Source organism: Thamnophis sirtalis, unplaced genomic scaffold (assembly GCF_051295495.1).
Source record: "Thamnophis sirtalis isolate CommonGarterSnake01/CBP01778 unplaced genomic scaffold, rThaSir2_p1.2 scaffold_5, whole genome shotgun sequence".
NCBI lineage: Eukaryota > Metazoa > Chordata > Lepidosauria > Squamata > Natricidae > Thamnophis > Thamnophis sirtalis.
In genome coordinates, this window is record NW_028261385.1 from 36412090 (window position 1) to 36430798 (window position 18709).

At 37.2% G+C, this 18709-nt stretch overlaps 1 protein-coding gene across 1 annotated transcript; it reads right to left on the minus strand.

Moving 5' to 3' along the window:
* Positions 1-3143: 3143 nt before the first annotated feature.
* UTP15 (UTP15 small subunit processome component) lies at positions 3144-18657 on the minus strand. The gene is made up of 13 exons (XM_087715656.1): positions 18557-18657; positions 17328-17501; positions 16639-16731; positions 15860-16044; positions 14696-14874; positions 12921-13046; positions 12321-12456; positions 10057-10141; positions 8840-8986; positions 7805-7906; positions 5270-5403; positions 4432-4490; positions 3144-3884 (listed from the first exon to the last, which is right to left on the minus strand). The coding sequence occupies exons 2-13, from the start codon at positions 17415-17417 to the stop codon at positions 3691-3693; spliced, it is 1530 nt and encodes a 509-aa protein (XP_087571782.1). The 5' UTR covers positions 17418-17501; positions 18557-18657; the 3' UTR covers positions 3144-3690.
* Positions 18658-18709: the final 52 nt, after the last annotated feature.

The window sequence follows — 18709 nt, forward strand, 5'->3', positions numbered from 1 at the left end:
TTTTTGTCAATTTAAAGCGGATCCGGCGCTCAGGGTGCTTAGATCTGGCCTGCCCTGGAAACAGAAAAAGGATCAGCCTGTGGTGCCCCTGTCAGCAAAAATGGGCTCCGAGCTCCATTTTCGGCTGCAATTGTCTCCTGCAACCCTCTGCCAGCAGAAACAGAGCTGGGGAGCCCATTTTCGCCAGCAGAGCGCTCAGGACACCACAGGCACCCCCGATACAAGTGATGTCTAGCTGACCAAGCTCACCCAGGCCCCCCAAGGTCAAACACAACCCTGATGTGGCTCTCAATGACATTGAGTTTGACACCCCTTATTTAAAGTTTAAAACATCTTAAAGTGTTTTGAGTAGAATTACTAGGTCACAGCATACAGAATAGCTTAATCTGGATAACAAACTTGTACTTAATAATTATTTTGGACAACAGTTCCCATTAGTCAGATGCATTATGACCAACACCTCTGGAAATGACCAGGTTGATGGAAGGTCTGCAATTTTAGAATTTTAGAAATTCAACTAACAGATATACAGCATTCTGACCTAGTAAGTATTCTTATTTACTAAACAGATATCTCCAGCCCTACAATTCTGAAGTTACTAATTTGAAGTGCAGTGTAAGAGTGGGTCCTTCAAATCCTGCTGGGCTGTCTCATTATGGTGGTGATATGTTCCTGGAAAGAATGAGCAAAGGATGCTGAGTTTATATAATCCCTACTGGGGTTACCTTAGGCATGAGGGTCACCTGGGCAGGCACCAATATTGGACAAGAATGAAATAAAAAGAACTTTGAGGCAGATGATTACTTTAATGACAATGGCAAAAGCATAATTTCATATTGCATGGGAGACGTCGGTTGTAAACCATTCTGGTATTCTACCAAGAGTAATAAGTAGTTAATATAAAGTAACTGATGATATAATGTTGAACGTATCAGGTCAGAAAGTACTCAACATGCTAAGGTGGCGCAGTGGTTAAATGCAGCACTGCAGGCTACTGCTAGATCAGCAGGTCAGCGGTTCAAATCTCACCGGCTCAGGGTTGACTCAGCCTTCCATCCTTCCGAGGTGGGTAAAATGAGGACCCAGATTGTTGGGGGCAATATGCTGACTCTCTGTAAACCGCTTAGAGAGGCCTGAAAGGCCTATGAAGCGGTATATAAGTCTACTGCTATTGCTATTGCTATTACCAATGATGATTTGAGACATGACTAAAGTGTACAAGATAACTACTGTTGCCTTAACAGAAAATCCAAAGATAGTAAGATAGAATAGATAGATGGACTGTAATAAGTGAAATGAACCTTAAGTATTAGAAGGTAAAGTTAAATAATCTCTCAGTCATTACAACATGAAAAGGCTACAATAATTGATGGAATATGTCCGGAAATCTATCAAGCAGCAAAATAAAAAATTTGTAAAGGTTCTAACCAAACTCCTAGTGAATCTGGAGAATGATGCAGTAATCAGTCATTTGACAGACATTAATACCAATAAAAAAGACTTAAAAGAATATGCAAACTGTTGCGCAATATCCTTAAATTACAATGCTAGACAAATAATGTTTAGGATCATCTAACACAATTAGAGCCCAACATAGAAAAGGAGATGCTAAATTTTCAAGATGGCTTTACAAAAGCTGAGGAATAAGAAACATTATACTGACATATACTGGATAACTTAAAAAGACAAAGAATGCTAATAAATCAGTATGTGTTTCATTAATTACAGAAAGCTCTTCCACTGTTCAACTGTAAAATGGGAAATCCCAGGATATCTTGTTGTCATGGAAAACCTATACACAGGTTAAAAAAAACCATATAGATGAAAATATAGTGATATGAATTGCTATGTCAGCAAAGGAGTGAGAGTAAAGGAACTAGGTTCATTTAGGTTAACAAAGAGTGAAGGGTCAAATGATGCAGTCTGCCAATACTTGAAGGTCTGCCACAGAGAAGCAAGTGTTGATTTATTTTTCACAGCATTTGATGGTAGGATAAAAAGTAATGGATGGAAGCTTGTCAGAGGGAGATCCAACTTGGAAATATAAATTTCCTGATAGAACTATTAAGCAAGGGAAGAATTTGCCTCCCAGATTTGTGGGTCCTCCATTGCTGAAGGTTTTCAGGAAAAGGTTACATAGGGCGTTGGACTACAAGACCTCCAAGATCCCTTTCAGTCCTGTGATTCTATGAGACAAAGCTTTCCCCTTAAGTTATTTAACATATATGATGGATCTATATTGAAGGAAACTAGATTGAAAGATGAGTGTGATTTTAAAACAGGAAAGAACATCTATGTCGTGCTGGTAAGTCTTCTCTGATAATTGGAAATGTAAATGACTTACAAATTGTAGCATTAAAGTCAAGAAACATGGTGAAAAAAATGGGATTAACACTAAAAAGGCCATGTTAATGATAGCAAGAACATAACGGTTGATAGCTTCTGTTTTTAAGAATTATCAACAGGAAAAGAACCAGCAGTCAAGTAGTACGCTACAGACTAGCATTTGGTTGAGTAGCAGTGAAGGCCTTGGAAGATATTCGGTGCTATGATATTTCTGTTGTCTAACAAAGATCGTAATCATGCAGACAATGGTTTTCTCTTGACAATTTATGGAAGGAAAAAGTTGTACTTTTAAGAAGCAAGATGGAAATCATATTGATGATTTTGAACTTTGACATCAGAGAAGACTCATGAAAATACCACGCATAGCCAAGAATACAAACAAATGGCTTATCCAACAAATCAACCCAGTTTTCACTTGAAGCATAAATGTCCTGGCTCGAATTACCACAAGTTTAGCTTTCTTGAGAAGTATGTAAAGCTGGGAAAGGTGGAAGGAAAGAAGAAGAAAAAACCAGGATGACCAGCAGCAAAATGAATGGACTTAATTATAGTAGCAGTGAGTGCACCATTGGAAGACTTGAAGGACTAGGCTGGAAACATATGGATTACTAAGCGACTGCTTGATGACACAGTCTATCAGTAGTAGTTAAGATTAAACATGCATTCTTTGCAATTAGAAATAATAATCAGACAATCCCACATTGTCCAATAATAATTTGCTACTTGGATTAGATTCCTAAATAATCCTAGTTGTTGGCTGACAACATGCTCTTATTTAGATGTGAAGGAGGGAAAAATACTATTTAGCCAACGGTTATTTATTTTCATCTTCTGAGATATCAACAGAAAATACATGTTTATGATAAATTCTTAGAATTTAAAATTTTTAAATATTCAGCATAAGCATCCTTAGATACTATACATATTACAGAATATTTTTATAGAAATAATTTTGTTGAAAGTTGGCACAGAAACATCTCCAAAGGCTTGGTTTTCCCAAATGAAAGCAGACCTGATTAAATGCAAATGGTCCCATGAGAGAGGTTGCAAATAAGATATGATACCGTTTTCTTCAAGTTCTGGTATTTATTTTCCCTTTAGCAGCTGACAATTTTAATGAGTAGAAAAATATTTGAATAATCTAAAACGGAAAGCCTGATGAATTTGCATAAATAAAAGGGTAAAATAAAATAGCATTTGAATTTATAAATCCACCCTGGCTGCATTAAAATATTTCAGAAGATGTGTCACTCTCCAGTCAAAAGTAATGTTTACTTTTGGTTGCAAATAAGAGCTAAATGCAGATTCCACTGGTGAAATTTCTCAGCACAGTTCCAGTGTTTTTTATAGCTCAACCTTTTTGTTCACATCCATGGAACTGGATTGTTTTCTTGTCATGGTAGCAAACAGTGCATCCATCATTCCCAAAACTTCTAGCAATTCCTCTTGATAATCAATCTCTTTCTCTACAAGATTTTGAAGTTTTAGAAACTGCTTATCAATAACTGAGGATTGTCCAATCACAGGCATATATATATCTGGAAAAGAAAGATACAAGTTAACAGCAATTATGTAGTTCACGAGGATAAAAATTCCCAACTGCCTCTTTTCTAGAACAATTTTAAGAAAGATATAAATAAGAAAATAATATGGTAGCCAGTGTCTTTCATTATAGAAATGGATGGAGCAAGTGATGTTTTTTCTATCTGCAATTCCTTGCTTTCTTGCCACTTCACTAACTGAAAATAGCTGACAAACACCAATGTCAATTTGAGAGACAGGGTAACAAAGAGACACAAAATTATCCATGAGCTGCCTTGAGCCACCACCATCCACATCTTGGATCGTAAAAGGTCAAAATGCCCTAAAATTCAGGGGTGTCAAATTCAAGGTTGTGGGTCGTATCTGGCCCATGGATTGCTTAGATCTGGAACCTCCTTATATGCATTCAATTTCCCATTGAATTATAGCTACCTCTATGCTTATTTATGGATTGTATTCCTTCATGAGCAACAAAATGCATGCAGTTTTGAAATATCTGGGTAAATGTCAACTTTATTCATGTTATTTGATATATGAACGTACCTATAATGAGTTCTGCAACATTTATCAGTACAGGAGCATATCTTGCATCAGTCACATTTCTGCAAATGTAATTAATAGACAGATGTTAAACTTCCTATCATACCCATTTTTTTTCACTTTTAATGCCCTACTGGAGAAAGAAAGGAAACTCGGCTCTTCCTTATCAGGAAAAAATTTCCAAATTACATGGGTAGCTTTTTTTCCACCTGCCCCTGGAACCAACCTCCCTCAAAATTATAGCCTGAGATCAAGATGCTACCCATGAAGGTGGTTTAAGTATTACCATGTTTCCCCTAAAACAAGACCTCCCTGGATAATAAGCCCAATCAGGCTTTTGAGCACATGAGCTAAAATAAGCCCTCCCCCGAAAATAAGCCCTCCCTGAAATATTGCAACACAACAGCAGCCATGAGATGACCACCCTCGCTGCCTCCTGCACCTCAAAAATAATACGATCTCCCTGAAAATAAGGCTATTTCTGGGGGTTTGGAGAAACAGGGTAATTCTTCATGCAGAATAGTGCTTAGCTGATTTATAATAATTGTTTATAGTTAGGGTTAGGGTTTATAGTTATGGTAATTGTTTATTATTACTATTATATCCAAGGCCACTTGGAATTCTGTATTTTAACATGGTTTTAAATCAAACTGTAGTGCGTATTGCATTAAGGTCTTTCACATTCTGATATTTCTCCATCCCCTTTGGTGCAATAAAACTCATCCAAACTTTAAAAAAAAGAATGTGAAAACTCCGTCATTCTAAAATTAGGATATCCCATGCAATTTATTCCAATTTGGATTACTATGTAGTTGCCTCTGACAACTAACCTGGCAATTACCTTATTAAGAAAGAAAGGAGGACACTGAGCTGCTTTTCATCCCGCCCAGCAAGTGCATTTTTCAGGGTTCCTCTGCGGTTTAATTCTTGCATGACAGCAACTGTAACTTCAGGCGGATTCTTTTTTGCAGGGCCCTAGAATTAGAAAGTATTCAACCGCACATTTTTACAATAAAATGTTCTCAGGCATTTCAACAACTCAAATTATTATTACATTTATTCTAATACATAAAGAAAAATGAGTTAATCCGGACTGTAACAGTTTACATTTAAAAGCTATTCACAGAGCAGCTTGTTGCAATCTTGTCTAATTGCTGTGCCAAGGACACATCTGTTAAGGGCCTTGATTGCAAGGGGCTGTTCAAGGATCATTAATGAAACTTTTTTTTCCCCAAACCAAGGTAATTTAATTTACAGTTATTTCTAGGTCAAGGTAATTTTATATGTTGCTTTCTCATATGAATGAATTATATTTTAAAAATGGCTCATTCCATGTTCACATTTAATGATGAAAAACAGGTAACAACTACATATAAAAATCTTTTACTTTCACTTTTCCTTAAAAAAAATACTTATATGCTAGTATAAGAACCTGAAGTGGGGAGATTCCAGGTCAGTGGCCCAGTATATATGATTTTCACACAAATGGCACTGCACACCAAGGCAATTAGACACAAGAACATTTTTCCCCGAATGCCACCACTCTGCTAAACAAATAATTCTCTCACCACTGTCAAATCATTCACCAAGGCTGCATTAGTATTACTATTAGTCTTCTCATCATTCCTATCACCCATCTCTTCCCACTTATGACTGCAGGACTGTAACTTTGTTGGTTGTATCCTTACAATTTATATTTATATTGTTTGTTCTTATTTGTAACCTATGACTATCATTAAGTGTTGTATCTTATGATTCTTGATGAATGTATGTTGTCTTTTTATGTACACTGAGAGCATATGCACCAAAGACAAATGTCTTGTGTGTACACTTGGCCAATAAATAATTCTACTCTACTCTATGGTACTTAATCCAAAATCTGGCTTCTCCATGAAGGAAAGGCACCAATAAGAAATCCTACAGAGCACTTGCCAACCTGAGTGGGGAAACCACTTAACTGCCTGGCTCCAACCAAATCTAATCTGGCCCACAGGGACTCCAGTAAGTCTCAGTACTTTCCTCAAACAACTCTGACATTATTGTGTGATTTGCCTTCAAGCACAGCTCTCTTTTAGCTTTGTTCTCAGGAAGAAAACACGAGAGGTGAGAACCATGCCCACCTTTCACCACTTTGTCTCCTCCTGCAAACAAAAGCTTTCCATGCAGTGAAAGATAGAAAAAGATACTCTCTACCAATGCTCGTAGTCCATGTAAGAGATGGAAAGCAATGGCCCTCACTTCCTTTCATTGGCAGAAGAGATACTGTCTATAAAGGTCCCTAAGGGAGGGGGGGCTGGGGGGGGAGGATGGGGACTTAACCTGTTATCTTTCCATTTGCTAGAGCAGTGGAGAACTCAATCAACTCAGTTCCCCACCCACAATTTGGATTAAAGGTTGCTTTGTCTGAAGATGGAAATTTTCAGGAAATATTAATGGCAGAGGGAAGAGCTTTTATTTTCCTTTGGAGAATATAAATCAAATGTGAAAACCTGAAATGCGTTTAGCAGCATATTTTACCAATCTAAAACCACTTTGCTACTTTAGGAATTAAAAGTGTAAAACAGTTATAAGAGAATAAGGTCGCCACGATGTAAAAAAGATGTTGAGACTAGAAATAGTGCAGAGAACAACAACAAAGATGATAAGGGGACTGGAGGTTAAAACATATGAAGAACGGTTGCAGGAATTAGGAATGGCTAGTCTAGTGAAGAAGTGCTCCAATATCTTCTTTGTTGCCACAAAGAGGGAATCAAACTATTCTCCAAAGCACTTGAAGGTAGGCTAAGAAGCAATGGGTGGAAACTAATCAAGGAGAGAAACAATTTAGAACTAAGGAGAAACTTCCTGACAGTTAGACCAACCAATCAGTGGAACAACTTGCCTCCAAAAGTTGTGAATGCTCCAACACTGGAAGTTTTTGAGAAGATGTTGGATAACCAACATCTGTAGGGTTTCCTGCCCAGGCAGTGGGTTGGACTAGAAGACCTCCAAAGTCCCTTCCAACTCTGTTATTCTATTCTATTCTATTCTATATTGTTTGTGAACTTTGGGACTACCTATCTATTCTGTAATCCTGAAATACTGCAATTTACAATGTGATCAGAACTTTGTAAAATTCTATTAAAATATAAAGAGATTCTAGTTAAACAAGCAATACTCAAAACAATGTCCTGTCATTGTTTTCCTAATCCTTCATATCTCTTCATATAAAATCTACAGAGGATTTCCTCAATCCCCTTTAACATTACATTTGGTATTCCCCATTATTAACAACAGTACCAATGTTATTGCATATATAGCAGAAGGCTTATATTTATGAAAATATTGACCAGATCCACTGCAGTGTATTTAAAAGCAGATGGTAACATTATCTTACTTGAAGTACTGCATCCAGAGCCTTGGAAACCTGGAAAGTTCGCAGGAACTTGTCATATTTCTTCAAATAGTTCTTCACAGGCTTGCTGACAAATAAATCATCCTAATGACAGGAAAAGAGTCAGAGACTGGTCAGCAACATAAGTGGTAAAAAAAAATATTCCTGTTTTAGCTTCATTTTCTTCTTGTCTTAATTAATCTCCTCTGGCAAATGGAATCTATAGCAGATATAGATTGTTCTTGCAAGGTTGTTTACTCAATGTACTGCTTCATACTCGCATCATGGAAAAAAGAGGGTACTGATTTCTGGTTTCTCACCTGACTAGGTAATTTTAGGCAATGATCTTAAACAATATCACTGCAATCCAGAATAGCGTCTGGACTATTTCCCCAAACTCCCTGCACAGACCATACAAAAAAGTGTAAATATTTTTCTGTATCTCAGCAATGACAGAGATCATCTGAGGAAGCCAAGAGAAAAAGGATCTTCAGTGATCATAAGTAAACTTTGAAATTCCTGGTGTGAGTCCCATCACAAGCGTTTCAATATTTCAAATAATCATGCTTTTGTGTCATTCTATATTTTAATTCTTCACTCATTTAAACAGTACAAGACCAGGCAAGATAATTATTACATAAATAAAATAGATCCTTTTACATGTTAAAAAAGATCCAATTAACTCAGTGAGACATGGACTCAGTAGACAACAGATTGTTCTAAGGCTTTCCAAACTTTGTTCACTTTGCTTTGAACCAATATGGTTACAACTTGATTACTTCTATCACCGTTTGCCACCTGTCCATACCTGTATTTTAAATGCATAATATTTTAATGCTTAACATTTTAAATGTTTAGTGTCCAGCATCTTTGCTTATTTTTGTTTTTAATTGGCTACCCCATATCAGCTTTTTCAACCTGGTGCCCTTCGCATTAAGAGTTAATATCCAGTGAAATGTAGCCTAATTTTACCTTTTACTTCTTCATGCTATTCACTAACAAAAATAGGGCTTTCTTTGAGCATCTTTTTCTGCATACCTGCTTTGGTAGGTAATTTTTTCCTTTCACAAAGGTTCGGTAGGCAGGCCTTCTCCGATGCAAAACCTTTTTTACTCCTTCAGGCTTCCTATGTTTAACATTCAATATGCCATTTGTCATGCCTACAACCAAAGCTTCATCCTCAGGCTATAAACGAAAACAAAGTTGGTTTAATCAATATATTAAGTTCAATGGTATTAATTTTATGAAAATAGTGCCTCACAGAGAAATGAACTCCTAATATTAAACATGAACAGATGTTCTGCAATGTCAGACTGAAAGATTTTAATCAAATAAAACTGTATTAAATTACCTTATGCTTATGGTATGCCCAATCAGGTTTTTTAGACCAACGGTTCTATCCATATATTAAGTATTCCATTGTGTTCAAGGAGGCATATACCTCAGTAAATCTCTTTTATTTCCTTGTTCAGTTATTCATGCACATACTTAAATTGAAGACAATTTAAGGTAGCTAATTTCTTAAACAATCTCAAAAATGCAATGAATCCCTTATCTTTGGCCCTAAAGTTTAATTAATAAACAATAAGGCAACCCTCCCAATACAGCTCTTTTCTAAAATATTCATGTCCTTCTGTATCTGTGCTGCAACAAACTAATGTAGTTAAATACTTTACATTTATGTTATCTTCCCTGATATCCTCCGATTATGCTAGACTACATTACCAATATTCCAGCAGCTAGGATATTGACTATATTATCCAGAAATCAAGAGTTATAGTCCAATACATTTGGAGGCATCAGGTTGAGCAAGATTAGTAGGGGTCAAAGTACCAGTGGAATCCCGATTGTAGGTTTTGTGTTGAAATGACTGGGGAGTTCAGTATTTTTAATTGGTGTCTTTTATTGTTATCCTATATGCATGTTTTTGCTTCTACTTCCTTTATTAGCCAGCCAAGTATATGATTTATATGGGCAGCTATGTAAATTTGAAGAGTATAGTTGAAAAGCATGGCACATGCATAACTGCCTTCTTTAACGAGATCTATTTTTATCAACGTCTTTGTATCTTATATTCAAAAACTTAAGACTGATAAGCATTTTTACTGACAAAATCTGAAGGTTTACAAAATAAAAGAATAGTAGAGTTCACAGCATTAGGTTAAACCAAAAGCAAGTCAAAACATTTTTGGCCTAGAACAATACACAGATACAAATGACTATTATCTGTATACCCACCAGATTATACTACTTACTGCTAATGCAAGACTGAGAATTGATGCTTCATAGTTAAAACTGTGCACTACTTTGTAGGAAGTTGTACTGTAAATCTTCACATGCCTAAAAAAAAAGAAAATGTCCATACCATAGTCAGCCCTCTGCTGTAATTTTGTTAATACAGGTAGTCCTCAACTTACAACCATTTGTTTAGTGAACATTCAAAGTTACAATGGCATTGATAAAAGTGACTTATGTCTGTTTTTCACATTCACAGCCATTGGAGCTTCCCTGTGGCACATGATCAAAATTTGGCTGCTTGGCAACTGGCATGTATTCATCGCGGTTGCTGTGTCCTGGGGTCATGCGATCACTATTTCTCAACTGCTGACAACCAAAGTCAATGGGGAAGCCAGATTCACTTAACAACCATATTACCAACTTTGCATTGATTCACTTAACAACTGTGGCAAGAAAGGTTGTAAAATGGGGCAAAACTCACTTAATCATTGTTTAGCAACAGAAATTTTGGGCTCAATTGTAGTTGTCAGTCGAGGACCACCTGTATTTAATTAAATAAAGTACACAATGTAGCTGATAGCATTGTTGTGGTCCGCCGGCGGCCTGCGGGGCTGCCAGCAGAGTCGGACAGTGACGAGGTTGGGAACATGGGCCAATCCCGGAGTCTGGGGAAGACTCAGACGAGGGCTCTGAGTCGGAGGCAGAGAGGGGGCCAAGGCCATCTGGTAGTGATGTGCTGTCTCTGGAGCCTCCAGAGTTGGATATTAGCGAGGCAGAGGAACAGTGGGAGTCTGTTCCCAGTACGCGCATGTGCAGAGCTGCCAGAAGGCAAGAACAGTTAAGACAAAAGGGATGACTTGGGAGTAAGGCTTGGAGGTGATTGGCCCCTCCCATAGGACATAAAGGAGGAGCAAAGGCACGAACAAAGTTGCGTTTTGCAAAACGCAACTTTGTTCGTTCTGGTTGGTTTAAATTCTGAAGCTTCATTTTGACTCTTTGCTCCGTGTGGCCTTGCAAGCTAATTGCCAATTAGGTCTTTGGCAGCGTTTCAAGGAAGCTAAAGGTGGGTGCTTATCAGCCTTATCCCGAAATATTGTCGGACTCTTTACAAATTCTATTTGTGACTCATTACAGACTGTGAATGAACATAATTCACAGCCTTTGAAATAAAAAGAGGGTTTGGGGGACAAAATGTGTGCTTTTCATTGTATCATGAAGTGAAGCCTAGGTCAGAACAAGCGTATCATTTGATATCCTTATCTGAGGGGTTACTTTTCCTACTGCTTGAGCAGGCAAGACCAACTTTTTTTCTTTGAAAGATTGACTATACCTGAAACAACAAGCCCTAAAGTTCCCACTCTTCCCAGCCAAACACTGAAGAATATTCTCAGGCTTTTTACACATCATGCCATGACAACATCAGCCCGTCAGGAATTAGGATAAAAAATAATTTCAAAAATTACCTCAAATTGTAAAAGAGATCCCTGTATTACTGATTTATGCAATTGCCAGACAAAGATCTCTGTATAGGTTCCACCACAAAACCGCGGACGACAAAATCACGCTCGACGAAAGCGCGCATTTGACGTCATCACAGCGCGACGAAAACATCGCGCTGTGATCGATAAATGTAAAAATAAAGCGAAAACCTTACCCTAACCCCCCCAAACCTAACCCTAAACCTAACCCTAAACCTAACTGCTTTAATTTTATTTTTATTTCAATTTTTAATTTTTTTCGTCGCGCTGTGATGACGTCAAATGCGCGCTTTCATCGAGCGCAATTTTGCCGTCCGCGGTTTTGACGGGTCACGCTCTGTATATGGCTGTAAACTTTATGTACTCTTTCCTGAGAATGGATTTTTTTGTTTATATATATGAATAAAATGGTCACATTTCCTCTCAGCTAATGGAAAGACAGCAATCTATTGATGGCACCAAAACCACATCACTAGACCCCTCTAGCCCTGATTCTGAGATTCAGTAAGCTTGCAAGTTTCACCTTTGTCTTCAGAAAATGGAAGAAATGCACTTGCAATATTTTGGGAATGTTACTAAGGTTGACGCAGTCTCCCATCCTTCTGAGGTGGGTAAAATGAAGAGCCAAATTGTTGGGGACAATATGCTGACTTTGTAAACCACTTAGAGAGGGCTATAAATCACTGTAAAGCAGTATATAAAAGTGCTATTGCTATGCATGTCATTTTCATTTTTTAAATTGAATATGTATTCATTGCACAGAACTATTAGAAGCTTTATAGAAAATGCTGAAAAATACAAACCGATCTAGGGAGCCTGAGAGCAGCCTTTGACCAGAACTACTCAAACACAAACAGGTTACAGTTTTATGGTGATTTCTCAAGGACACTAATAGCTGGCCTCCTTTAAGGATATCCCAGATTTTAATGTAGCGACCACCTGCAAAGTTTTAAAAAATAATATTTTATACATACATTTTTGGAAGGCAATTTCTATAGTTTATTTCTCTTCTCAGTCTATTAATCACCCCCGCTTTTACTTCTAAAAAAATAGCTTGTAATGGATTCAGCACTTTCACTTGGAGTGGGGCAAAATAAACTAGACTAGAATCTAGAAAAGGCTTGCAAATCCCAACTTGCATTAAGCAACTGCAGGTCACTAATCACAGCTTACAGGGACTTGATATCCTGTCCCAGCCCATGCTGTGCAAGAAAGAAAGAAAGGAAGGAAGGAAGGAAGGAAGGAAGGAAGGAAGGAAGGAAGGAAGGAAGGAAGGAAGGAAGAAAGGAGGAGGGAGGGAGGATGGATGAATGAATTTGCATATGGAAATAAAAACAGGATGTTTTGCTTAAAATAAAGATGGCAAAGAGAGATGGAAAAAAACTTCTGATTGAAAGAAATACCTGCTGTCACAAGAAGACCTTCAGAAGGAAACAGATTAACACTCTCAACTGGCTGCCCGTGTTCTATTCTCATAATGCTTTTGTCTGTCCGAGTATCATATACTTTCACTGTATGGTCATAGGAACCTAGAATGTATCCCAGAAGAAGAAAGGATTTAGTGCTTCACAACAGAATAGAATAGAAATCTTTATTGGCCAAGTGTGGTTGGACACACAAGGAATTTGTCTTTGTGGCACATGCTCTTTGTGTACATAAAAAGACAAGGTACATTCGTCAAGAATCATAAGGTACAACACTTACTGATAGTCATAGGGTACAAGTAAGCAATCAAATCATACTAGAAAACAATCAATATAAATCGTAAGGATACAAGCAATATACAGTCATACAGTGATAAGTGAAAGGAGATGGATCATAGGAACAATGAGAAGATTAATAGTAATAGTAATGCAGACTTAGTAAATAGTTTGTGTTGAGGGAATTATTTGAAGGAACACATGAAGGAACAGCACAGTGCTTTTCTTCAGTCCTAAAACACAATCTAACTTTGTTAATGCTTTAACACAAAGGAGTTGGCTTTTTATGTAGCAGCTTGTCCCAACTTGTCTTGATCACGGTTGATGTAGTTTAGGTGCCTGTTTCTAACTGCCCAATTTGGAAAACTGAGAAACTGAATTCAAGTAGTCCTTGACTTACAACAATTCAGCCCAAAATTTCTGTTGCTAAACAAGGCAGTAGTTAATTGAGTTACTCTTCATTTTGATGTTTTGCCAGTTGTTAAGTGAATCACTGCAGTTGTTAAGTGAATCATGTAGTCATTAAGGGAATCTGGCTTCCCTCATTGACTTTGCTTGTTGGAAGCTAGCTTGGAAGATTACAAATGGCGATCACATGATCCTGGGACAATACAACCATCACAAATAATCCAAGTTGCCAAGCACCTAAATTTTGATCAGGTGACCATTGGGATGCTGCAACAGTAGTGTGAAAACCACTCATTAGTTACTTTTTTCAGTGCTGTTATAACCAGTCACTAAACGAATGGTTGTAAATCAAGAGCGACCAATAAGATCCCATAGACTAGGCCTCCTCCGTATCCCATCGGCCAGCCAGTGTCGGCTGGCAACCACAAGGAGGAGGGCCTTCTCAGCAGTAGCCCCGGCCCTTTGGAACGAGCTCCCTGTGGAGATTCGTACCCTCTCCACCGTCCAAGCCTTCCGCATAGCCTTGAAGAACTGGCTCGCCTGTCAGGCCTGGGGATAAGGATAGTTACCCCTCCCGAATGATGAATGTATGTTGCCTACCATTTTATTATATGTTTCTATCTTGATGTTTGTATTCCCCCCCTTCCCAGTTTTATGTGAGCCGCCCTGAGTCCCCTCAGGGAAAAGGGCGGCCTACAAATTCTAATAAAACTCTAAACTCTATTGGCTGCCTTACAATGTCTAATGTCTTACATATGTAATGTCTTATCATCTGTAAGAATAAAACAAACTCAACAATAACCAAATTTTTAACATAAAGTATTTTATAATCTGAGGTCAAATGTGCCATCTAAGGATTTCATCTTCTGATTCCAAAATGTCTGCAGAATTTTTGAATTACCAACCTACCATTATAATTAAGTAATTCTTACCAAAATCAGGAAAATCAATATATTTGAACATAAATAACTAAGAAATTTATAATTAGGAAAATATTCTAATGGTAGAGAAATGAAAACATAATTCAGAAAGTCATTTTGTCACCAGTAAATGTAATGTTAAGTACAAACCTGTTACAAAAAGATCTGCATTCAGTTTACTAGTACAGCCACATCTTACATAATCTGCATGCTCTTTGTAGCATGCTATTTCAGATGAGGTTGAAACATCCCAGACCCGTGTCGTGTAATCATCTGCTGCAGACATTATTCGGTACTTATCCGACAGAAATCCTACAACGTGTACTGCTCTATAAATCACAAAAACAATAAATAAATATAAAGCTATCTCAATTTTTGCTAGAGTCAATACATACCCTTCAAAGCATAAAACACTGTGTATTCTACTATTTCAGAGTACTGTGATTAGCACGGTTTTCTGAATTACTTGAAGATTATCTGAGATACTTAAAGTCTGAATCTGTAATCATCTCTATCATTTAAAAAAAATTAACACAAAATTTGAGAACAATATATTAAAGATCTACAAAAATAATAAGGGAAAGCTGTCCACTTAATTCACATAGTGAATACAAATAAAATGGCTGGGTTCACCCATCAAGGCAAAAATAATGATCCAGTTATTCTGGGTTAAGCATGATGTACTAAACAGGATATATATGCAGCTTATAGGCCGATCAGAGTTAGTTTGGATTTGAGCATCCTATATGATCTGCACATAAACAACTAAACCAATTAAACTTTAATTAGCAAATTAAATATATTCAACAATTCATATTTTAAAATTCTGTACTATTCATAAAAAGTGACAAACTCTAACCACATTTTAAAAACATACAATTATGAAAACACTGCTTGGATCAATAGTCAAACATTTCCCGGTTGTTAATATTTTCAGTAGCATTAAAACCAAAATTAATAATCAGGTTTTGTCACAAATAAACGAAGTCTGATCTGATGCAGCAAAAGTGAACAATTATGTGCAAATGTATGCCAAAAGACTACACTTTACACCACAATTATACACAAAGCATTTTTAAATCAATGCACTGTGACAAATGACATTACTAGAGATACAACAATTGATAAAACAATGACAACTTATTCCTTGTAAATATTATGTCTGCAACATAATTAAAGCATATATTAATTAGCTGAGAAAACAGATGCTTCTAATATGTTTTCTCACATCTGAAATTGCAATTACTCCAAAGTACAATTGTAGATTGAAACAATTAGGCAATGAATCAAGTACAGTCATGTTCCCATACTTACTTGGAGTGGCCTTCAAATTGCCTTAATGGTGCTCTCCCACCAATGTCAAAGATCCGAATACTGCCCTCTTCACTGCCAGCAACAAGCAACTGCCCATCCTCTCGATAGGTAGCACAATAAGCTACGTCTTTGAAGCGAGAAAATGTTTTGATTGGCTCTTGTGAATATCGCCCATATATGTGAATCTAAAACAACATATAACGTATGTTGAAAATAGTCCCAGGGAAGGAAAGATATGCAGTGAGGCATGGGATGGCAATCATGCTTCTAATAAAGCCGCTTGAAAGATTAAGTTCTGAAAATGGTGATTACAACTTTCTAACAACTACTGTGAAGCAGTCAAGAAGAACCAGGGATGGGAAGGTTTCCTAAGTCTTCGGAGGACTCGTCAATCAATGGAAAATGTTCAATGAAAAATAAAGATAAAAAGAGACAAAATCAGGATGAGCTGGGAGCTGGTGTATAAACCTGTGTATCGAGGAGGGAAGAATTTAACAACTAGTAGGCAGTTCTCTGTGGCAACCTAGAGGCTACAAAAGAAAATTCTTTGCTCTTGCTGCTAAAGTAAGTGAAAGGAGCAATCTAAGTGAAAATATGCACCAAAGGAAAAACTAAATGATTATAAAATCCTTTTCCATACAACAGAACACATTTATTCTACTGCAGTAAATAAAAATAGGATGGTACAGCAAATGAATTTGCAGAAATTCACTATAATATAAAGTAGAATTAGAAAAAATGTAGATATTTTAAAGCAAAAATTTAACTTAAAATCTTACCCTTGATGAGGCTGTCACAGCATAATTATATGGAGGAACTGGAGAAAAGTGTATATTATTCACTGCACCAAATTCCTTTATCTGGATGGGAGTCTGAACAAAGGTGGCACAATGTTAAACATTATTATCCTTTTTAAGACAATGTTATTAGAAAACTATTTACAAAAGACTGAAAGAGAAATGTGCTAAAATAAGCTCTCCCCAAAAATAAGGCCTCCCTGAAAATATTGCAACACAGCAACAGCCATGAGGTGACCACACTCGCCACCTCCTGCACCTCAAAAATAATAAGACTTCCTTGAAAATAAGGCCAAGTGCTTATTTTGGGGCTCAAAAGAAAATAAGACCCTGTCTTATTTTCAGGGAAACACAGTATTTTGCATGATTGCTGTAGTTTTGTAAAATGTAGGTTAAATTATCATAACTTCAACCATCTCACCCAGACTACTCTGTAATGCCATCAACTTATGAGGGATGTTTGAATGGAATCTGATCCAGTGACTCTAAAGGTAGCTAAATTTGAGGATTCATTAAATCAAGGTTCACTCATGAATGAGAGAGTGCAGAAATGATCTACAAATTTTGCATTTTTTTCTTTTTTACTTAAAAAAATCAAATCAGGTAATATTTACAAAGAATTGACTACATCAGTTTCCATTCCTATAATTATTTATAGTATGTGTTATTACCTTATAATTCTTCCAATACAAAGTATCCTTTGTAATTTTTTCTCCAAGCTTTGGAAATGTCTGAACTATTACAGGCTTGTAATTTGCCATTGTTTCTTAAATGAAATTTCTCCAGGAGCAGAAAGCAATCTTCTACCTATAAACTTCATAAGGAGAGAATGTTCTAGATGCAACCTTTTAAAATAAAAAGCAAACAGGTTGTTTAAAATAGCAAAACAAGTAAGGGTACAATTCTCTCATCTTCTTTTATTTAAAATATGAATGCGCAAAATAAATCTTTGAATTCAAATAACTGTTGAAGACTAGCCAATTTCATTCATTTTGAAATGGGAGATGATGACATTCTACAATAATCTACAATATTTGTTACACCATCTAAAATAAGTATTCTATTTCTAAAGAGATTGAAAAAGAGATTTATCTGAAATGAGATAGGATTTCCTGCTTGAACAGGGGAAGATTTATATTTTTCCTTGAAGTCAATAGCTACAAGCTCCGAAGAGAGACGTGAGCAAATGTTCCAATGTCAACTATCACACACCTAGTAAATTGCAAATGATAATTTATAGATGATATATTCAAACTTCACCATACAGGTTTTATGCTCAATATCGGCCACCCGGTTTTCCATTTTGAAAGAAATCAGATTCATAACAAATAAAACGAGGCACTTTTTTCTGGTTGCAATGACTTTTAGAATTCATTGTTAGCAGGAATGCCAGTGGACAACTGCCCCAAGGAACTTTATTCAGAAGCAACATTGCCCCAAATAACCAATGATTGCAAACTTGGAAGAGCGCTGTTTTCAGAATTCATTTGAAGGCTTTCCAGGACAACCTGCACGACAATGCAGGCAAACGAAGAAGCGTTAATCTAATCCAGAGGTCTTCAAATTTGGCAACTTTAAGACTTGTGGACTTCAACTCCCAGAATTCTCCAGCCAGCTGGCTGGAAAATTCCGGGAGTTGAAGTCCAAAAGTCTTAAAGTTGCTAAATTAGGGGACCCCTGATCTAATTTACTACTCCTGCGGCATTTTCTGCAAAGGAGACGGCAAGATGGGGAAAGTAGCGGCTGTTCCGGGTCTGCCTTCCTTGCCACTAAAATGCTAAAGTCTACCTAATAAGAGAGAAGAAGAGGGATTGGGGCTAAAAATGCAAGGCTGAAGGCCTTTCGCATCTCTGGAAGTCCCGTCCCCGTCTGTCCTCCCCTACAATTAGCCCGCGGTTACCTGGACCTCCGGTTCTTCACGCTCACGCTGCCTCTAAGGGAGCAGCCATCGCAGCCCAGTGAACTACGTCATCACATCGCGCCTCCTCTCTAACCTCTGCGCCGGCCTGGCAGCGGGCGAGTGCTTTCCTCATTGGGAACCGCTCTCGCGCTC